This window comes from Balaenoptera musculus, chromosome 1, assembly GCF_009873245.2.
Source record: "Balaenoptera musculus isolate JJ_BM4_2016_0621 chromosome 1, mBalMus1.pri.v3, whole genome shotgun sequence".
Lineage (NCBI taxonomy): Eukaryota > Metazoa > Chordata > Mammalia > Artiodactyla > Balaenopteridae > Balaenoptera > Balaenoptera musculus.
This window is the reverse complement of record NC_045785.1, coordinates 36113929-36136478: the sequence shown is the minus strand read 5'-3', so window position 1 is coordinate 36136478 and position 22550 is coordinate 36113929. Positions and strand designations below refer to the sequence as shown.

Genomic DNA, 22550 nt, shown 5'->3' with positions numbered 1-22550 from the left:
TCTCCTTGAAAGCTGGTGGCTCTCAAGGTAAGCAATTGTGGGAGTCCCTTTCCACCAACTGCCAAGCCTTGCTGCTCAGGGGCAGCCTAGAGCAATGTGTTTTGTCTATTTTACAGGAAGGAAACTGAGGCTCAGCAAAGCTCCCTTCAGCAAAGTCTCCATTAGCTGGAATTGGAACCCAGGTATGTCTCCCCAGGGAGAGAAGAGGGGGCCCAGGTTGGTGACTGCAGCACTTGTAACACAATGGCCAATGTAGGGTTGGCCAAACCAGTGGTCAAAGGAGGGTCCATGGAGAAAGGGCCCCCAGCCCTCCAGTTCCAAGGAGTAGGACCCAGGCCTTACCCAGCTGTGCCCACAGTCCCTAGCGGCACTGCTCAAAGGGAATGGAATTTGCTCTGACTTCTCTCTAGGGGGAACGCAGGCGCAGAAAGCCGGGGGCCTGGCAAGCTAACTCCAGCTCCAGCCCCCCAAGTGCCCCAGGCGTTCTGGCTTCATTCCAGCCTAGCCCGAAGGGGACATCTGCTTCCTCCAAGGGCCCCAGCTGAAGGGCAGCAAGGCAGGGGCGGAGAAGGGGGCTCCTTTACGGAGCCCACTCCCAGGGGTTCGTGGGGATCAATCATCTGAAAGCAGGAGCAACTTGTAATTTTATTCCCTGGGAGGAGGAGCCTGAGAAGTCGTCGGGGGTGGGGATGAGATGGGGGGGGGGCGCAGGGAGGCCAGGGGAGCTGTTCAGAGAGGGGAGGGACTTGGCTAGATCTCCCAAGCCTTCTCCACTCTCCAAACTTTCACCAAACTCTTGGCCCCCGCCTCCCTGAAACCAAAACACAACAAGCTCAGGAGGAGCGGCGAGCGGCGCGGCGGGGCGGGCGGACTCGCGGCGGCACTGAGCCTCAGGAGGCTGATGCAACTTTCCCTTTAAGAAAGCCACCTGGGCGCACCGCGGTGCGGACCCAGCAAGCCTGGGCCGGGGGCTGCAGCATGGTAAGGAGCCTGGGGGAAGGGGGCGCTGCGGCCCGCGCCTCTGTCTGTCCCGCCGTCGGTCTGGGTGTTTGGTGGCTACGCGGGGCTGAGCCCCAGGACCAGCGGGCGGGCGAACGTGTGTGTGTGTGTGTGTGTGTGTGTGTGTGATCGCGCATGCATGCGGGCATCTGGGGGTAAGAGTGTGGGTGCACGTACAGGGATGTCTGTCTCGTCGGAAAGGTCGGGGTAGGTGCGCGCGTCTGGGTGTCACCGCTGTCACCAAGGAGCTGAAGCGGGAGGGAACGGCGGCGCGGGGCGGGGGGCGCTCCTGGAGGAGGGGGAGCTGCGTGCCGACGCCGGTTCGGTCCGGGGCTGCGGGAGCGGAGCTGTGCCGGCAGCGCCGGAACCAGAGCTTCTGTCTGAGGCGCCAGTGGGTCTGCGCGCCAGGGGCCTGCGGGCGCCGGGAACCGGTGGGCCGGGTGTCTGCGCCCCTCATGCGGGCTCCTGCTCTCCATCTCCTTGCCGGCCGCTGGCCGGCCAAGCTGCCTATCTGGCCCCTCCAGCCGGCCTGCCTCACTATCTGCCCGCCCACTCGGCGGCCGGTTGAGGGTTCCCGCGCGCCAGCAGGTCCCGGGAAGCCGCGCCAGGGAGTCTCGGTGCCCTCGGGCTGTTGTCCTCGGCTCCTGGCCACGACTTTGGGAAGGGGCTACGGCCGCGTTGTTCTTTGGGGGTTGTAACCCGCGCCCTCCCCAGCCCAACCTTCATTCCCGGTGCGCGTAGGGCGGGCCCAGGCGGCCGCAGGTGAGGGCAGGGGCCTAGCAGCCTGGGGCGCCCACTCCCAGCCGGCGCCCCGCACCCCGCAGCCACGGCCCGCGGGAGCAGGCGGCGGGGCCGGGGCCAGGCGGGAGGGGGGCTTTCTCGGAGGGCCGGGAGGGGCCGGAGCCGGCTCGGGGGCGGGGCAAGGGGGCGGGGACCTGGGCGCCCGGGTACTTTTCCACGGCAGGGACCGGGGGCGGGGCTCCGCCTCCGCACCAGCTGAGAGGCCCACACGTGGCGGCTGATGTAACGCCCGCCCCCGACACCTCGCACCCCGATTAAGGCGGACGCGCCCCGCTTCGAGGAATCTGGGCGCTCCAGGCGGTGCTACAGCTCCGAAAGCGACCTCGCCTCTTCCTGCCGTTCCAGGGCCTCTTCTCAGCCTGCCGGCCGCTTCTTAAAGGAGCCGCGCCCCCTTTCGGGCCTGTACTCCGCAGGCCACGCCCCCTCGCTGGTCACTCTTAAAGGAGCCGCGTCCCCAGCTCGCTGACAGCTCCCGCACAAAGCCTAGGTCTGTCTTTGCCGAAACAAGCCTGATGCTGCGGCCGCTAGAAGATAAAGGCTGGGGAGCGAGGAGTGGAGAAGGAGAGAAGGACATGAGAGGTTAAAGAACCCCAAAGTGAGGGAGCGTCAGAAGATTGGAGGATGGGGGTGAGGGGACTGGTTCTAGGAAGGGACTAAAGAGCGACACTGAGCATGCCCAAATGTTTCCAAGGACCGCAGAGAAAACGCCCCCTTACTCGGCCTACACTGCGACTGAGGCTCAGTGCCCAGCTCTGGGGACACAGAAGAGTCACACCTCTGCCCTGGATGATCTCTCCAGCTGGTGGGGAAGGCAGATTGGGACACAAGTAACCATGCTGCAACGGCTACGTGTGAGGAGCATATTAATCAGATGTACACAGCGTGCTTTGGGGGTAACCGGGAGTAGCATTTAAAGATTGACTGCAAGTGGGAGGAGAAAGGAAGGCTTCTTGATGATAATGGCATTGGGACAGGTTTTGAAGACGGGTGGGGTATATATAGATAGATATGGGGACAAGGGTACTCAAGGAAGAGGGAACTGCCTAAGCAAAGGCATGAAGACAAGAACCCTCTGGGGATGCTGAACAGTCCCACATGGCCACAGGTGGCCACAAGTGGCTGCAGGTAGCCGACCTTGAATCTAGGCAGAACTAGGGCCCTCCGCTACTCTCACAGCCCCTCCACTGCCTCCGTCACAGTGAATGGAGATTATGTTTCCTCCTCTATCTCTCTCCTAAACTGTGAGGTCCTTGAAGGCCAGGAAAGAACCTGTCACCTTTCCATCCCCAGCGAGGACTCCAGGGCTTGGCCCAGACGGACCCTTAAAATTGATTGACCTGACAGTCCTGTTTGGAGGAGAGGAAGACTGAGCAATGAGACAGTAAAGGTGGGCTGGGTCCTATGACTACCCTCTCCCCATCTTCCCTTGGGTGGCTGACAGGCAACTCGAACCCAGCTCATCCTCTCCCCACTCCAAACCTGCAGCATCCCCAGCATTCCTGTCTCTGGCACTAGCACAGGCTTCTTCCTATTATACCAACAGAAACCAGAGACCCCCTCCTTATCCCTCACCCCCTAAGTCCAATTCATCACCAAGTCTCCTACCAAAGTTACGTTCTATATTTTTCTCAAATCTCTACCTCTCCCCACCCCAGCATCACCTTCCTGAGCCAAGCCCCCTCATCCCTGGCCTGGCCTATTCCTAATTGATTTCCTCTCTTCCGTCTCCCCTCCCTCCAGTCCTTTCTCCACACTAATCTAGGGTGATGTTTTCAAAATGTACCTTCCACCAATTGCTCCTCCTCACAGTTACAACTCTGCTTTAAAGACTTCAATAGCTGCCAGTGCCCTCAAGATAAAGACCAAAACCGAGGCCCCAAAGACCCCGAACCTGCTTATCTATCCACCTCTGTCTGTGGCCACTTTCTCCCTCACTATCTGAGCCTCAGCCTCACAGTCTTTGCACATAGTATTTCATTTGCTTGAATCTCTCTTCCTCTTCTCTGCTCACTGTTGCCGAATCATCCCCCTCTGACTCTTAAACATCACTTCCTCAGGAAAGTCCTCTGTAACTCTCAGACAAGGCCAGGCCCCCCGGTGTAGATTTTCGTCAAGAAGATCTTTCACTTTCACACCCTTTATTGTAGGCTTTAATTGTACACATTTGAGTCACCAGTTTCATTCATTTCCCCACCAGCCTGTAAGCTGCAGGAGGGCAGAGACTGAAGAGTTCTTGGTGCCCAGCACAGATCTGGCCCAGAGCAAGCCCGAAATAAATATTTGCGGAGTAAATGAATTGAATTGTGGCCAGCCCTAAATGCCTGCTGAACAATTTAGGCCATATCCTGTTGGCTGTGGAAAACTGTTGGAGGGAATCAGGGCTTTAGGACTTTGGGAAGATTAATGGATTGGAGGGAAGGAAAAAGTGGAGGACTTGTTGAGTCAAAAATTAAGCACAAACTTCAGAATGTACAAAGGAAGTATGATTAGCCCCGTCTTACAAATTGAGAAAACTGAGGCTCAGAGAGGTTAAGTAACTTGCTTGAAGTCACATACCTAGTGAGTGGCAGAGCCAGTTCCTCCTTCCAGGTCCCAGAGTCCAAGCTCTTTATCACAAGCTAACCTGACTCTGACCCACGTGGCACAGATGGAGAGCTTGTCAATAGTGGCCCATATATGGGTTAGGGGTAGGCCTGGTGCCTGGGTAACGTGGATGCCCAACCCCTAGAAGAGGGCCTGGCCTATCGTAGGCATTCAGGTGGTACTTTTTGAATGGATGGATGGGGCCGTTTAACAGAAATGGCAGAAGCAGGAGAAGCAGCAAAGCTTTACAGCCAACTCATTGTCCTAGAAGCAGCCCCCAAGCAATCTTTTCTCCACTAATCTGTCAGCACCCTGACCACAAGGGCTGTATTTGCAGTGCTTAGGGATAACACCCTGGAACTTAGGTTCCAGGACTGAGTGTCCTCAGTTTACTCACCTGACCAGAGGGCGTAATGCCCAACCAGTGAGGTGGCTCTTAATAATGCCACCTGCTGTCATTACTATCATCATTGTCATTATTATCATTATTGTCATTATTATCTGTTAGCTGAAGAGGGACAGCTTTGAGGACAGCAAATCTAGAGTTTACAGCTTGAAGGGAGGGGTGTGGTAAGTGAAGACAAGTGTATGATCTTCTAAGAGAGCACACCCCCTGTTCTGACTGCCCACAGAAGACCAAAGCCACGAGCAGGGACCTCTTTAGGGAACAGTGAGAGGCAGGAAGGCCGGCCTGGGTGACTAACCAAAGGGAAATGGTCGCAAGTCACATCCCTACCTGGCTCGGGTCTGGGGAGAAGGTTATGCAGGACACCTGGTGGCCAGGACAAAGGCCTAAGGTAGCCAAGAAGAGCTTCTTCGTCCTCTTTTCTAGCCTTCCAATGACTTCCTGGGCCTGTGGGTGAGAGGTGGCCCTTGAGGTGGCTGTAGGCGGGGCAGAGTGGCACAAAACAGCCTTTGGAGTAGAGGCGACTCCTTGAGAGGACCCAGAGAAGGCCCCAGTCCTTCCTAGGACCAGGCCCTATGGAGGGTGAATGTGCTTGTCCATCTGACCCCGGGTTTTCCTCCCATAAGAGAATCCTTTGAGGCTCCCTGAAGGTTGATTCCACTCCTGTGACCTGTCAAAAACTCCCTCCTCTTCCGTCTGCGTCCATCCAACATTGAACCTGCAGACACCAGCAGCTGCATGGCCGCGCCTCCCGTCTGTCTGCCCCTCCCGCTCGCCAGCCCCACCTCGCCTCTCAGAGGCTTCCTACGAGATCTCTCCGGCTGACCTGGCCCCTCATTCCAAGGCCTCAACCTTACCCATTTCCCTTCAACTCAGTTCCACCAACACTCCCCGCAAGCTGAGCACCGCGCCAGGTGCTGGGCACAGAGGGGTAAATGAAACACATCCAACCCCTCAGGGAACTGGCCAACCAACCCATGGTTGACAGACGTAAGCAAATGAGTTGATAAGGACACTGGTAGAAGTCTGCACAAAACACAAAAGAGGAGACAGTTTGTTCACTGTGGGGTGGGGTGGGGGCAGTGTCAGGAAAAGCTACAGAGGAGAGGCGACACTTAAGCAGACTCCTAAAGGATTTGTAGAATTGCACCTGGTGAACAGGAGGGAAGGTGTTCGGCAGGGGCCAGCCTGAGCACGGGCATGGCGGCGTTGTGCCTGCACATGCTGTGTTTGGTGTGCCTAGAGCTTCTGGTCCAAGTTAGCGACATAACAATGAGCCCGCTGCCTGGAGCCCAAGCTGAGTGGCACCGGGATAGGGAAGGACCATCCTGGACGCCTGGCTGGGGCGAGGTTGGGGAGCATGTGCTGATCCAAGCTGACTCCCCGTCAGGGGAAAGTTGAAGCCATTCACACAGATGATGAAGGAATTGGACCCTGTGCCAGTTCTGTGTTCATTTTTTATCTTTTGTAGAATTGGGCATCTGGAGAGTCAAAAATAGACCTTTGCCCATTGGGACAGGAAGTCTGGAGACCAAGGGATCCAGGGGAAGGTTTGGGAGAAGAGTGAGGTAGGAACTGGACTGAGGGTCATCCAGAAATGAGCAGGACAGGAAATGGTCTGGCAGGGGTTGGGCCAGGGTGGGAGGGAAGAGAGGGCCTGCCAGCTGGTGGTCTGGGCCCTGCACTACCTGTTCTGAAGAGCCCTGAGGGCCACACATGTCCTGCCCTGCCTTCCTGGGCCAAATCCTCAGCGCATTCTCTGCTCTCTCCACAGCTCTTGAGGCCTGTGTTCTGAAAGGTGCTAGAAACAGAGCCTGTGAGTGTGGTCCGGGACTCCAGAGCCCCTAACCCACCACCACCATGGTAGGAAAAGGTGCCAAAGCGATGCTGGTGAGTACAGGGACTGGACTGCAGGGAGGAGGGGTTCATGAGCACCATCCCCTCTGGGGCCTGCCGTCAGCTGCTGGCCCTGACAGGAGGGCCTAGGAGGCTCCATGGGGCCCCGAGTCTGGCACTGCCAGGGCTCCTGAGTGCTAGGGCTGTCCCAGGCCCAGGTGGGCAGCCCCTCACACAGCAGGTTAGATGCTGCCATGGCTCCGAGCCCATAGCAGTGCGGATTCCACCACAGAGCCCGAAAGCCATGCTAGGAGGCACGAGGCACACTTCCCGCCCTCATCACAAGATACCCTGGAGAGAAGGCTGCAGTCAGTCCTGCTGGGAGGGCTGTCCTGTGGCTGACACCCAACGCTGTGCTCTGCCTGCCGTGGGGAGCATTCAGCATGTGCTGATCAAGGGGTCCTCAGAGCCTGTCTGATTTTTTTCTTCTTCCACTCTGAAAAGTAACATAGAGCGTTTCATTTCGAATCCTCTCCTGAGGCCTCCTCAGAAAGCCTCCCTCTCCCACTGCCCCAAGCCACACACTCTCTCAGAGCGCAGGAGAGGTGGTGAGAAGCAGTGGGCAAGAGCAGGGCCGGCTCACTGATGGACGGAACAGGCCAGCCCTGGAATCAGGAACCAGGAAAATACCCCAAGGGCAGTGGTTGTATTCCTCCTCTTGGGATCTTGCCTCAGGAACCAGTGACACTGGGCAGCTGTCAGGGGAGGAAGCCAGTGACTGAGCACGGCCCCTCCCGTGGCTCCTCCCTTCCCCACATGGATTCTCGGTTGCGGTTCACGTTCAGTGAAAGACTGATTGGCCTAGGGTCTCTGCCGAGCCCTCCCCAAACAAGCCCTGTCCCTCACCAGGGATTTGATTTCTGGGACTCGAAGTACTTGGTCCAAAGGAATGGGCTGGGGGAGGGAGCTGGACAGTCGTGCTCCAGGCTCAGGACCCTCTATCCCGTCCTGTTCTGAACTTCCAGCATCCAGCCCCTCAGACCTGCTCTGGTCTGGCCCCCTCCTGACTGGAGCAAGTCTGAATGCACTAAGCTTCTCAAAGTATTCCTCAGCCAACCTGAACTCTGAGTGCTCAGATGTGGGCAGAGCTGGAGGTCTCCTGACCTGAATACTTGCTAGGGGGCGGATGCTGTGATAGAATCAAAAATGGCCTCACCCTTCCCGGAAGTGTTGGAATTGCCATGGGCCTGTCGCAGGAAGTGGGCTGTGGCTCTGCCCTCCCTGCATGGAGATTCTGTGTCCCATGAAACTTAAGAAACCCTCCGAGTACTCTACACTACTCAGTACTGGCTGCTCTACTTTCTCTGGAGTGACCCTCAAAGGACTGGGGCAGGGAGGCAGGAGAGATGCGGAACCCACGTGGGCAACATAGGGAGCGTGAATCACAAGGTCCCAGAATCCCTGCCGGAGCTGAGCTTCCCGGACCCTGGGCTCTGCCGGCCAGCAGGCCAGCCCGTCTGTGGAAGGGAATGTTGCCTTGGGACGCCTGTTCCCAGCACCAGGATGTGCCTAAAGATAGCTGGGGCTTGATTTCCTCTGTGCCCTCTGACCTTTGACTTCTGCCCGCCACTGCTGCGTCTGAGGCTCCATAGCATGTCCCCTGGGCACCCCCAGTGGTTGCTCGAGATTCTATTCCTGCTTCTTTCTCAGTTCTGCCTATGACCTTGGGCTCCGCTATTCTCGGGGCCCGGTTTGGAACCAGTTCCGCCTCCATTCAGTGCTTGTCTCTAGGATACAGCTTCTGAGGAGCGCCATCTCTCCTAGCTAACCTAGGCAGCTGCGCCCGGACTTTATTAGGTGCCTGTGGTCCCCTAAGGGCGAGTGACTGAGGCTGCTCCTTCTCTGGATGCCATGGTGGGGCGGAACAGAGGGTCTTGAGGGCCATGCATGGAAGCCAGTGGCACTTGGACCATCCCAGGTCTGTGGCTTCTGTTGCCGTTTGTGCCCTGGTAGGCTGGGAGTAGGCAGCTGGCCCCTGCCATGGGGTCCTCACTTCCATCCCCCTTTGCCCCAGGTTTGGGTGTGAGGACATGGGTCCCCTGGGTCTCTTCAGTGTCCACCCTGTGTCATCTTTGGAGCTTCTGCTGGGCTCTTCATGTGGCAGGTGCCCCGTGGATGGTGAGCCACTTCCCAACACGTGCCCAGACCCACATGCCTGCCGCACGTGTCCCTCCCCCCGCTCCCAGCCCAGATGGTCTCTGCCAGGCCAGCTCAGCTGCCTCCCTCACGCCTCAGCAGCTCCTAGGACAGGGCCATGCAGGAACCCAGCTGGCTGGGGTGCCTCCAAGCCTGGGAGCAGCTGGGATGCTTGGGGGCACTGGGGGTGGGGGGTGGCGGTTGTCCTTTCGTGGAGACCTAGTGCCTCTATACACATGTGGGGCCGGGCTGCCTGGGGCTCGGAGGACAGGGAGCTGGAGGACAGGAGCCCAGTTCAGGAGAGCCCTACTGGGTCAGCTTTAACCCCACAGCTGCACACCAAGTCCACAAGCTGGCCAACTCAGTCCCCTCCCCTGTGTCCGCTCCCCACTCATACAGCATCTTGGGCAGAAAGGCCTTGGTGAGCCTCACTGGCCTCTCCCAACATCTTTGAGTGCACTGGTTGCTTCTGCTCCTGGAAGCCTCATGATGAATAAGAGCAGTGTCACCTGGGCTAGAGCCCTGGGTGCCAGAACATCTGAATCGTCCTAGAAGGCTTTTTTTTTTTTAATTTATTTTATTTATTTACTTGTTTGTTTGTTTGTTTATTTTGGCTGCATTGGATCTTTGTTGCTGCACGCAGGCATTCTCTAGTTGCAGTGAGCGGGGGCAAGCTTCTCACCGCGGTGGCTTCCCTTGTTGCGGAGCACGGGCTCTAGGCGTGCGAGCTTCAGTAGTTGTGGCACACGGGCTCAGTAGTTGTGGCTCGCGGGCTCTAGAGCAGAGCTCGGTAGTTGTGGCGCACGGGCTTAGTTGCTCCGCGGCATGTGGGATCTTCCCGGACCAGGGCTTGAACCCGTGTTCCCTGCATTGGCAGGTGGATTCTTAACCACTGTGCCACCAGGAAAGCCCCCCTAGAAGGTTTTGAAAGCGCCACAGGCCACCTGGGGCTGCCCCACCCCGACCTGTTCTGTTATGCTTTGACAAGAGGGTTTGGATACTTCTTGTCTGCAGCAGCCATCACAGGGCCTGGTGAACAGTGGGTGCGCACCCAGCCCAAGTCCTGACATGTAGCGGGTGCTCAACTAGTATGGGCTTGACACACATCGGGATCTCAGCAAGCACAGGCTTGGCACCCACCTGGCCCTCCCTTGGTAGAGGGCCTGTCACTTACCAGCCACTCACCTAGCATGAGTCCCAGCATGTAACAAGTGCTCAACTAGTACAGACATGGCACACATTGGGCACTCACTTAGCATAGTGCAAGGCACACAGTGGGTGCTCACCCTGCTCAGGCCTGGGCATATATTGGGTCCTCACATGGCACAGAATTTGGCATGCATGGGGCACTCATGTAGTGCAGGACCCAGCACACCACAAGGGCTCCCTGTGGGGTGGACACACAGTGGGTGCTCTCTTAACACAGAGCCTGGCACACAGTGGGAGCTCTCCCAGCATTGGATGTGGCACACACTGTGTGCCTTCCTAGCATGGGTTTGACACACAGTAGGTCTTCTACCTCAGGCACCAACACACAGTGGGCACTCTCCTTCTATAAGGTCTAGCACAGAGAAGGTGCTCTCCTAGCCAGGACAGCCTGAGCAATGACTTAGATAATCAACTAGACGATCCTAGATGCGCAACTACCCCCTCCCCAGTGAAATGGACAATATCTAGATCCAGAGGAAAAGGCCCAACCTCCTCAGGCTTCCTCTCCGGACCTAGAACCTGCCCTCCGTTCCCCTTGGTCTCCCTCCCCTCCCCGGCCTCCCTGGAGGCCACCTACTCAGTCCTGCGGCCTCCCCTCCCCTCACACGGCTTCCCTGCAGCCCCGCCACCCCCAGCACTTTCCAGTCCTGGCTCGGCAGGACCTTCCCTCGGAGTCGCAGGGTACAACAAAGCCCCTAGACTCCTTGGCCCTCTGGAGGCATGCCCACTCTTATTAAGAAAAGTCAGAGGCGGGGTTTGGGGAGTCGGCCTCCCTGAGTGGGGCTGGGGCAGCTGGATCCCACTAATGAGGCCTCATTACTGCCAGGACCCAGCTGGGCTGCTGCCGCCTCCTGTCCCCATGGCCAGAGCCAGAGAAAGCTGTCCAGCCAGGGCTGCCTGTTCTGGGCACCCAGCCCAGGCCAGGGCAGCCAAAGCCCAGAGCCCACCCTGGGTGGAAGTGAGCAGTTGGGCATCATGGGTGACTGGGCCTTCCTGGAGCCAGCGGCCCAGCCAGGGCCTTGGCCCTCAGTTTGGGCTCACAGGAAGTCCACGGAGCGTGTCTGGGGGCCCGGCTGCGTGAGGCTGGCCCGGGGAACAGCTCAGTCAGTGGAGTCTGAGGCCATTCTTAGGAGACTTGCTTGAGCCAAGGTCAGTCCCCATCTTCCTCCCCAAAATGGGCATAATAACATACCTATCTCAAGGGGCTGTTGGAAGGATTAAATGAGTTAATATATATATAAAGTGTTTAGGACAGTGTCTGGCTCATAGTAAGCACTTATTATGTATTATCTGTTACTATTGTTAATAATGCTAATAGCTTCAAAGATGGATGGATATTATCCCCATCTTAGAGATGAAAAAATTAAGACCAGACATGTTAAGTGACTTGCCTAAGGAGATATATATAGTGAGAACTGCCAGAGCTGGGGTTTGAACCCAGGCTTGTCTGACTAAAGCCTTTGCCCTTTAAAAAGAATGTCATCCTGCCATGTTCCCACTGGGGTCACCTCACTTACCAAACTCACAGGGAAGCTGTCCTTTACATCAGAATTCATACATGCTTCAATTTGACTGATGTTTACTAAGATCCTACCATGTACCAGACCCTTTGCCAACCTATCAGTTTCCAAAAAGAGCTATGCCTTCCTAGCACCAGAACACTCGTGCCCACCTTCCTGGCCACGGGTTTGTGGTGTCTCAGCATCCACTGGAGACTGACCAGTGAGTGTGGCCTCAGAGAAGAGGGATTGAATGGGTCTGAGTGACATTCCACCCCAGCCATGGTGACACCTGCTAGACTGTGCCCAGCCCACTCGGTACACACTCCCAGGGGGAACACCTCAGGTTCTGGGTGATGCAGTACTAATCCTCAAAGGTCCTTATTCTGCAGCCACCCTCTTGGCTAATGCCATCTTTCTTCAGACAGGTGACAGCACCGTTCACTAAGCCAGAGCTTTTATACATGGTCAGTCATATTCTCTAATGAGGACACTCCATCATCTTGGCTGGTTGGGAGTCCCCAACTCCTGGGAGGACTGCTTCAGGACCCATCACCCCCCAGCCCACAGCATTCTAAGAAGTCTGAGATGCTCTGGTAGTGCCCTGTGGGTTGCGCCCCCTTCCCCCTTCTCCTTCACCATCTCTAGTGCCCAGTGGTACCCAGGAGCCCACCAAGTGCCAGGCCTATGCGCTCAGAAGCATCTGGGCCCCAGACCTCATTCTGGAATGGGAGTGAGCCGCCCTCTCTCTCTCTCAGTTCCACGCCCGCTCTGCCTCACCCTGTGGTTGTGAGTGTGTGTGTGTGTATGTGTTTTGTTCCAATAACTTGCTGGGAACAAGGGAGAAACACAACAAACCCTGCGCTTCACTCTAACTGTGGAGCACCCGCGCTGGGCTGCGTGGGGACTGGCTGGAGGGGGAGGGCCGGGGAGGGGGTAGGCAGAGCTTCAGGAAGAGATGAGGTGAAAGTAATTGATGCTGCCCAGCCAGCAGTGGAAGAGGCAGGGGATGCGCCAGTGTCACCCGGAGCTGGCAGAGGTGTGAATGAGAGGAGACACGCACACCCCGCTCCAAGTGCTCACCCTGGGATGGCCGCGGCTCAGGGACCTGTGGCCCCCTCCTCCCCAGAACAGGTCAGTCACCTTCCAGGAGGTCGAGCCCCCTCTCTGGTGCCAGGCGGACTGGGAGGCAGGGCTGGGGGTGGGGAGAGGGGCTGAGTGGTCTGTGCCAGGGAGGGGCAGGCACAGCCAGCCAGAGAGACAGACACCAGCAAAAGTGACCCAGAAAGTTGCAACTGTGCAAAGGAGCGGGAAGAGTTAGCTATGCGGAGGGAGCACGGGGGAGGAGAATCGGGGTATGAGGGCTCCCCCAGCCCAAGGACCTGCTGAGAATCTGCTCTGTGTATCAAAGCTGCATTGTCCTAGCTCCCGGGGAGACGGGCCGGAGGTGCCCAGGAATTGTACTAATCAATACAGCCCCATTGTCTGTGCCACGGCAGCTACTCCTATGGGGAGAGTGGTGAGGGGGCAGGGGGACTTGTTACATGGACTCAGTGGTGAGGGTGGGGGAACGGGATGGGGCGACAGTCTCGGCTGCGAGGAGAGAGACCCCACGCGGTGTTCGCCAGTGTCTAGGACAAGTGCCCGGGTGGTGGGGGCACCGGTGTGCCCTCCTCCCTGGAAGCCAAGGATGGTCAGGGATGTCAGGCACAATGGGACTGATGGCAGTGAGGGAGAGGGGACTGGGAAAGCCACCTTTCTTCCCTGTAGGGCATCCTGACTTGACCTTCGGAAGGCAAGAGAAGGAATGTCCTCTGGGGAGATGTGGGTTGCATTTGGGAGAAACATTATGCAGGGCTGCCCTCCACCTTCAGGACTGCCAGGGTCAGAAGCCAAAGCCACTTTCCAGAATGCCAGCCCGCCGCCAACCGAGCGGGGCAGAGACTGCTCACGGCTGCCACAGTGCAGGGCATGACTGCTGGGCTTCAGGGCAGAAGCAGAGCCCACCCAATGGCCCTATCACTTCTCCCAGGGCCTGGAGTGGAGCCTGGCATGCCTGGGGTGCATCTTCTGTCTGCTCTCCACAATATTGGCAGATCACTCTCTGCCAATCAGGGCTCTGGGACGAAACAGCACCGGGCATGTCCTTGCCTCTCTCACCTCCTATATGAGGGCCTGATCTCCTGACAGGTGCTCGGAGGTTTTCCTTGAAGCCAGAGGCACTCACTAATAGCCCCTGCATCCTGCTCGGGTCTGGGGTAGATTTTCCCACGGTCCTGCTGCTCCAGCCTGGGTCCTTGACTCTTTCCCATGTCTGGATGAGCGAAGCCAGATGAAAGATGGAAGGCTCTGTCATTGCGGGGCAGATGTTGCCTGAGGGCCAGCCTGGCTCTTGGATTGATTGGACCGATGGGAGAGAAGTTGGGGAAACAAGAACCAAGGGGTGTGAGGAGGTCACGGGGTCTCCTGAGGCAGCCACAGTTTACTGTCCTGGCTGTTCTGCCTGAATTCCCCACTGGGACTCAGAGAAAGTTGCCAGTGATCTGGATTTGGCTCAAGGTCAGTCTGGGATGTAGGGTCTTGCCCGTTCTCCTCCACAAAGTTTGTCTTGGATGGGACTTCATCCCTTGAGCAAACCCTGGGGCTGCAGAGTCCTGGACAAGAAGCCTGCTGGATCCTAGTGGGGCCCCCCTGCCCGGGCTGCTCCAGGATTCCTCAGCGTCCACCGAGAGCAGAGCTCACAATTCACAGAAATATCCCGTGGACACCGCTCTCGGAGGGCAGGAGTCGGGAGCCAGAGCACAGCCGTCGCCCAGGGTAGAATCCTGGGCTGCCTCTGGGTCTGAGCATGAAGAAGGAAGGGACACGCCTGCGGTGGTGCTGGTGGCCGCCACTGGGAGCGGGCTCTGCAGCATTGTTTCTTTACACGTTGCTGTAGTTTCCAATTATTTTTAATGATAAGCTTATAATGCTTTTATAATCAGAAAGAAAGCAATAACAACTTTTTTTTTTTAAGTTCTTTAGAAAGCCAGTGGGAACTAATGGAAAATACAGGAGAGAGTCAGAAATAGCAAATTCCAGGCAGGGCAGAGCTACAGAATATTAGGAGATCTGTTGAGGTTGTCTGTCTATCCCTTGATTTTACAGGTAAAGACGCTGAATGCTGAGAGTGGAAGTGGCTTGCCCGGGGCTGCCGGGGGAGCAGGCTCTAGAATGCTAGGCTTCTAACCCCCAGCGCAGGGTCCCGCCCTGCCAAGCCCAAGGTATAGAGGGAGATCTGGATTCTGCCCTCAGAGCTGAACTGCCTTAATCCCAGGAGTTCATCCAGACCCGTGAATAAGTAGAGGGCAGAGGGCTATGGAAAGGACTTACATAAGTGACTGCTCGGTGTGGCTCACCCCTCTAGGCAGGAAAAGGGGTGGGAGGTTGTGAACCCAAGACAGGTCAACGACTGCTTCTAAGGGTAAGGGGCATGGAGGGTTTTGTATGTGTATGTCTGTGCACGGCAGGCGTCACGGAGGATGATCAGCCAGCCCGCCCACACAGCCATGGAAGGCACGCCCCGTAGCCTGCATCCTGCCTGGCCTGGGGAAGCTCGGGCACAGGACAGGGCAGGGCAGTGCCCGCCCTGGAGATCACTCACCGGGCGAGTCAGAGGTGAGGGGGATGGCTCTCCAGGGAGCCCAAGGAGGAGGGGAGCAGCCCAGAGGGGCACCAGGCCACTATGGTTTAATTCACCACCCAGGTGTGAGCGACGGAGGGAGGTAGGGAGAGCAGCGAGGGGCGGACAGTGGGAGGTGGGTGATGGCAGGAGCAGCCTGGAGCCCGGCCAGTCGGCGGGGCCAAGCTGTGTTAGGCAGACAGGCCACCAGTCTGGGTCAGACCATGAGCACAAAGAAATTCTTTCGTGGGCACCTCAGAGCCAACAACCTCTGCAGGGACAGTTAATATCAGTGACACGCCATCCACCTAGCAGATCAAGAAAATGGGAGGCTTAGAATGGGGGAAATTATGCAAGGAGAAAAAAAGTTGTGCAACATTGAAAAAGGCTCACCAGCCTTGGGCGTCGCTGCCAGGGAAGGAAGTGGAGGGGCGTCCCCAGAGGAGGGCTGGAGGAGGAAGGGAACTAGAGCCCCTAGGACCACCCCACCCCCCTACAGAGGGACCCTTCCCTCCAGTGTACTTGGAGGAAGGTTGGCTTCTTCTGTCCTTTGTTGAGCGCTATGCCCTCAGCAGCCAGGCTCCCTGCTCATAGCTCGCACAGGAATTAAAAGTCAGAGGCCTAAGCTGTGGACCAGGCTCCCGCGGCAGCACCCCATCCACGGTCCCTGAATGGGGCACCGCAGGGCCCGGGGAGCAGCAGGTGGTGCTGCTTCTGCCACGAGCTCCTCACACCACTTGCAGGGCGTCATTTCAGCTCCTTCTGCACAGCAGACCCCTAGTGTTGCCAGTTACTTCCCGCCGCAGCCCAATGCCCAGTTCCAAGCCCCTGTCCCCCAGGCTCTGGCCTCCCCAGGTCACAGCCGGCAGCGCTGAACTGGTTAGCACAAGGCTCAGGGGCGTGCTGCTCTGGAATGGAGTGACCACTGGCTCTGGAGGGCTCAGGCAAGCTACTGCCCATGGCACTCGGCTGGGGGCATCATCACTCTCCCCGCCCCCTCCATGCCAGGGAAGCAGCAGACCTCAGAGGTCCAAGTCTGGTCCCGCTGCACTTGGTCAGAGGGCTGGGGCCAGGAGAGAGGCCTTGAACTTCAGGCCTTGGGGACCTCGGTCTCTGCAAGAGGCTTTGCCCTTGCCCAGCCCATGAGGCCATCCTGGACCCTCAGTTGTCTCTTTTACAGCTGTAACCGCTGCTTCGTGACCCCACCCATGTACTCCACAGCTGCCACAATCCCCCATTGTGCCCCTAAGTAAACAAGCCTCGGACAGAATAAAACTGTTATTGTAGGATCAACATATAGGAGCCCTATTTGGCTGGGATTTGTTTGGGAATGGATAAACTACCCCAAGCAGGCCTCACACCCTCTGAAAAAATGCTCCCCTGACCCTGAGGTATTTCTAGGCCTGTCCCAAAAAAAGGCCCTGGGAGGTGGTGACAGGCTTAGGCAGGATTCTGTAAGGACCTGTCACACTGGGACTGGGAGCCGCCCACTCCCAGAGCCAAGGTGGCCTTCAAGCCCCTTCATCAGGGAGGCCTTCTGTGACCTCACCCAGCCCCCAGCCCCGCCCCTTGTCATCCTTCCATGCTCTTGTGACTTGAGAAATTCCCCTTTGTGGGCACATTGAAGTTGCATATCAAAATTAGGTGTTTATCTCATTGATGACTTACTTCCTCCTGGACTTCTAGCTCTGAGTGGGTAGGGGTGTGTTTTGTTCACTGCTGAATTCCCCAAGCCTGGTGCAGGGCCTGGCACATAGTAGGAGCTCGTAAACCTCCGTGGCTGCATGAATGAAAGTACACAGGCTCTGCCGGTTGGCTCTGCCAAGGTGAAGGGAGCACCACGGTTTCTGGTACTGTGCCCCCAAACCTTCCGGGATGGTATAAGGCTCAGTGTCTTCTCCGGGCAACGCTGGATTGGATGTGCAGGACACGGGTGTCTGTGCTGTAGTGCCCACGTGGTGTGCAAGCCCAGAGCACCCCCCCCAGATGTACCCATTGCGGGAGCAAGGGGTGCACGGCTGGGGGGCCACCACCAGGTGCCGGGGCCTCCTGTGCCTGCCTTCCTAAATGGGCCTTTCCGGAGGGCGCAGGCCCGGGGAGGCCATTCCTCCCCTCTGCATCTGTTGGTCAGTGTCAGGGTCCGACAGCGTGTCAAAGCACCAGGCCCGTTTGTTTATTGGCCAGCGTGCCTATTGTCCTTGAATATGTCTGTTTCAAGCTGAGGGTCAGCGTCACTGCAGTGCCACCCCTCAGAGGCCATACGGCTGTGTCTCTGACCCTGGGTGTCCTCCAGGGACGCCTGGCCATTTCTCTCAGGAGAACAGCCCATCTCTGGGAGGCTGTCTCCGTCACTCAAGGGCTCTCTGGGCTTCTCTGTTGGTGACTCTTGGGGTCCCTGTCTCTTAGTGAGACACCTCTGACCCCTCAGGCTCTGGCTCAGGGTGGCTCGACTTCCAGCTCACCTGGTAGGGGGTGGAAAGGCCAGGGCATGGGGGAGGGGTGCACTCACTTATAAAGGAACTTAGTGGGTTAGTTCCAGCGGTGGGGTTAGGGTCCTCAGTGGGGCTTCAGACCACCCAATCCAGCCCCGCAGCGCCTCCAGGCCAGCCCGGCGGCCTTCCCTTGGGGCAAACTCCTCATCAGCCCCTCCTGGCCAGCCTGTCTTCCACAGCCCGCCTCTTCTCAGCTCAGAGACCCTTTTCTAGAGTCACTCCCTCTGTTTCCCCTAGCAGAGTCTGTCCTCCAAGTCTGGCGTGGTGCCTACAACTCTGGTCTCCTCCCCCCAACTCATGGCCAGCATCCCCCAGCCCAGGTCAGCTTCCCCAGGGCCCCCGCCCCTGTCATGGGCAATATAGGTGGCTCCCCTGGCCCTCCCATCCTGAGCCCCAGAATGCCCTCCCCAGGTCTGGCCCAGCTCAGTTGCTTCCCCCTTCCCCCACCCTACAGCCCTGCCCACAGCCCTGCCCACCGTGTGCCCCCCGGAAAAAGCATTCAGTTGGGGGAGGGGTCCGGGTCCCCTCCCCCGCAGCCGCCTGCCATGGGCAGCGTGCTCAGCCTGGCGATGTGGTGGCCGCAGCTGGGGGGGCTGTCTGGACACAGGCCCCTTTGTGCCCAGCCCAGCTTGGCTGCTTGGTATGAGGCTCAGCTGCTCCCAGATCCTCACCCAAAGGGGAGAGGGGAGGCTTGGGAGGGGCTGGCGCTGGGGGGCCCTCAACTCGAGCTCCCTCTCAGTGTCCCACCTCTCAGATGTCGGTAGCAGCTGCTCAGGTGGGCTGGTGCCCCTGGCACAGTGTGCCGGGGGGCTGGTGAGGGAGGCCGGCTTGGCACCCTCCGGCGGCCGCTCCTCCCTCTCCCGTCCTCTGCCGGGCCTGCCTGCAGCTCCTGCCAGCAGAGGGGAAGCCCGGGGTGGGGTGGGGGCCTGGAGGGTCCATGGTGTCCCCACTGGGGGAGGCCCAAAGGGTCAGGCACCACGCGTGCAAATGCCTTGCTGATGGTAGCTTCTCTCCTGTTCCCGCAGAATGGTGCTGTGCCCAGTGAGGCCACCAAGAAGGACCAGAACCTCAAACGAGGCAACTGGGGCAACCAGATCGAGTTTGTACTGACGAGCGTGGGCTATGCCGTGGGCCTGGGCAATGTCTGGCGCTTCCCGTACCTCTGCTATCGCAACGGGGGAGGTAGCCAGCGGGCACAGGGCAGGGACCACCCACGTGGATAGAGCCCACCCCCCAGGGCCCTGCCACCCCTTCCGCGGCACACACTCCAGACAGGCTGGCCTCTGGCCCTGATCTCCTTTGCCCCCATCCCTGGCTTAGGTACCCTTTACCTAAGGTGCAGCACCCCGGACCCTGGCAGCCTGCTCCCTCGAGGGGAGGAGAGGTAGAGAAAAGCAACCCAAACTCCCAAGTCTCCCTGTTTTATACTGCCTGTGTTTCAGCAGCCCCCCGCCCAAATGATTCAGGGATATTTGAGGATCTCATTGACTAATGTGTGTGAAATTGCTTGGTTAAGCCATCAAATCGCACCCAAACATGGTGGCTCTGGGCCCTGGGTTTGACTCAGAGCAGACTTCCTGGGAGCCTCTGTCAGGTTCAAAGACAGGTGGTGAGCAGTGTGCCTCAGACTTAGGCTCCGGCCCAGTGCGTGGCACACCCTCCTGGGGGCCCAGCCAGTTGCAAAGGTTTTGTTGTCGGTTCTGAGCAGGAAGAGGGTGGGATTTCCCCAAAGCCGCCCTGAGCCATCCCTCTCCCTGCCCACCAGGCGCCTTCATGTTCCCCTACTTCATCATGCTCATCTTCTGTGGGATCCCACTCTTCTTCATGGAGCTCTCCTTCGGCCAGTTTGCAAGTCAGGGCTGCCTGGGGGTCTGGAGGATCAGCCCCATGTTCAAAGGTGAGGCCTGGGTGGGGTGCACACACACACACACACACACACACACACACACACACACACGCCTCTGGGGACCATGGTGACTCACCCATCTGTATAAACACTGCCAACCCCAATGGGACACTGGTGTTAACCTGAGGCCCACATCAATGGCCAAGGCCATGGACACATGCTGGGATCCATGTTTACTTGGCCTCCACCCTCTCTTCCTACCACGTGCGTACACAAAGGCCCTTCGCCCCCCAGCTTGCCCCTGCCAAGGCCTTGAGCTGCCTCTTTTGTGGCACTCTATGAAAGCCTGCCTCTTGGGCCCTTCAGAATTAGCCTTGCCTCCTTCAGCTAGATGTGTGAGGCTGCTCCTGCCCCCCTCCTCCCCCAGGTGTGGGCTACGGCATGATGGTGGTGTCCACGTACATCGGCATCTACTACAACGTGGTCATCTGCATCGCCTTCTACTACTTCTTCTCGTCCATGACGCCCGTGCTGCCCTGGGCCTACTGCAGTAACCCCTGGAACTCGCCCGACTGCGCCGGCGTGCTGGATGCTTCCAACATCACCAACGGCTCCCGGCCTCCCGCCCTGCCTGGCAACCTCTCCCACGCGCTCAACCACACCCTCCAGAGGACCAGCCCCAGCGAGGAGTACTGGAGGTGAGGCCCCCAAGGGACCTGGGCTTCTGCGGGGCACTCCAGTCGCCAACACTCAGCCCTCGCTTTGGCCATCAGGCAACCGTCTGCAGCCTCTGGAGGGTACCAGGAATGGAGCGGGCCAGAGGTGCGGGAAGAGGTACAAGGAGTTCACAGCCTGGTTCAGGAGAGGCTGACACTTACGCAGTGGCAGCGAGGGAGGGAGGGTTCCAGCAGTCAGGCAAGTCTGCAGAGGAGAGTCAGGGAAAAGGGGGATGGCTTCCTGGCGAGAAGAACAGCACGAGTGGAGGCCCTGGGTCCCAGCTGAGCAGGGGCTGGTCCTGAGCCTGAGGGGAACCTGTTGTGATGAGAGTGACAGGTGTGTGGGGAGCTCACGGGCCGTGAGGTAGCCTAGGAGGGAGCACCAGCCCCCTCGGAGAACTTACAAGAATGAAGCACAGACCTAATGCTGCGGAACAGAAGAAGCCGTGGAAGTTTCCTGAGCCCAGGGCTGTCCTCATCAAGCTGAGCTTAGGAAAGATAGCCTGGCACCACTGTGCTCCGTGGTGACAGCGAACGGAGTCTCGGGGCTGGCTGAAGGGAAGCTGCTGCTGGAGGTGTTTGGAACATCTTGTCCCAGCTGGGTGGGTGTGAGGGCACAGCAGGACATCCTGGAGGAAATGCCCCATGTCCTGTTGAGGAACTCATGGGAAGAGGGCTTGGTGGGCTGGTGGGTAGGCCTCATTCATTCATTCCGCAAACATTTATGGCGTCCACCCTGCCGGGCCCTGTGTGCCCATGGGGTATGCATGGCCCTGAGCCCCGGCCCTGAGGAGTCCACAGTCCAGGGGGGAGATGGGTAGTTACTGCTATTAGGGGCAGGTGCCTCAGTGCAGGTGTGTGCAGGGGTGTGGTGAGTACAGGAGGAGCTGATCAAGAAGGCTTCCCAGAGGAGGGAGGGAGACGTAGAAGGGACTGGGAGAGACATGAGCAGGTGAGCCGAGGCCAGGAGGTGGCAAACTGGAGCTGGGGTCGGGGCAGCTGGGACACTGAGTATTGGGACAGAAGAGGCCAGAGGCATCATAAGGTGCAGAGCTTTTCATGCCAGGCTGAGGGTTGGAGGCTTTCTCCACAATGTGATGGAGAGCCGTGGGTGAGCGGCCGAGGCCCCAGTGGTACTTGAAGTCCTAGCAGGTCAGTATCCTCGAAGCCCAGGCCCAGTGCTCAAACCCTGAGGGCCCAGCTTCCCTGTGCCAGCCTCTGTGCTGGGCTATAGACATTCAAAGATGGTTAAGATGTGGTTACTGCCCTTGAGGCTCGTGGTGGAGACAACAGAGCTGTTGCCTCCCAGTAAGGGGTGGGCAAATTTACCTCTGGGCAGACTCAGTCATTCAGTCACTGGACAGGTCATTTCCTGAGCTCCTAGTAGGTACCAGGCACTGCACTCAGAGTGGGGACAGAGCGGGGAGTAAGAAACAGAATCTGCCCATTTAGGTATTCTGCTATATTTGAGGCATGGTGTGGACTGGGCAGCTTGATCTAGACTGGGGGTGAACCTTCTGGAAGCTCCCAGAAGCACAGTGTCCCGCCCATACACCGGAGATGCTCCAGAAGCTCTCACCCCAGGGGCCGTCTGCCAGGGATTCCCCGATGGGTGGGTCCACTGCAGGGCAAAGCTCACGAGATTTTATCCAGTGCAACTAGAGGGGAATTTCCCTCAAAGAAAACTAGCCATGGGTCAGGAGGTCCGCAGGGTGGCCAGCTCAACTCTACTCCTCAGCCAGGGCTGGAGCCAGGCATGCCTAAGGAGCCGCTGTCCCAGGCAGGACTCCTTCCTTGAAGGATGGCTCCCTGCCGCCCCCTCCTGGAGAGCCTGGGGAAATGACCCTTGAGAGGGCTGCCTCGGATGGCATCAGCAAGGAGGTGAGGTGAGCAAGCACCCCCATTTCTCGGGCAGCTACTATGTGCCAGGCATATTCTCTTATATGATATTATCCCTGTTTTTCAGATTCAGAGATTTATGCTCAGAGGTTAACGAACTAGGCAGCAATGCTGTGTCAGGATATACATGCCTCTCTGTGCCTGGTGCCTGGTGTGAATTAGGCCAATGATACTCTACAGGCATTCTTGGTCCACACTCTCCAGCGCCCCTCTGAAAAGCTGCACAATCTCATTTGAGCCCCACAGCAATGCTGTTAGGTAGTGGGCGCAGGTTTTATAAAATATTCCCATTTTACAGGTGAACAAACAAGTCAAAAGAAAGATTAAGTGACTCCTCTAAAGCAAGAGAAGCTCCCAGGGCAGATTTCTGAGCCCACGTCTGCCTCTTGCTCACCCTTTGGCCCACA

General features: G+C 58.0%; 1 protein-coding gene across 8 annotated transcripts in view; it reads left to right on the top strand.

The window, feature by feature from the left end:
• Positions 1 to 672: 672 nt before the first annotated feature.
• The window catches only part of SLC6A9 (solute carrier family 6 member 9), a 31654-nt gene continuing 9776 nt past the window's right edge, over positions 673 to 22550 (top strand). Inside the window, exons 1-6 of one of the 8 annotated variants that reach the window (XM_036873010.1) lie at positions 790 to 981; positions 3091 to 3187; positions 6564 to 6679; positions 18708 to 18864; positions 19448 to 19579; positions 19956 to 20226. In XM_036873010.1, coding sequence (XP_036728905.1) covers positions 6650 to 6679; positions 18708 to 18864; positions 19448 to 19579; positions 19956 to 20226 — 590 coding nt within the window. In that variant the 5' untranslated portion in view covers positions 790 to 981; positions 3091 to 3187; positions 6564 to 6649. Of the gene's footprint in view, positions 982 to 1179; positions 1207 to 2578; positions 2652 to 3090; positions 3188 to 6563; positions 6680 to 8784; positions 8804 to 17922; positions 18003 to 18707; positions 18865 to 19447; positions 19580 to 19955; positions 20227 to 22550 lie in introns of those variants that run through there. The other 7 variants (XM_036873039.1, XM_036873002.1, XM_036873055.1 and 4 more) reach the window with 7 other exon arrangements.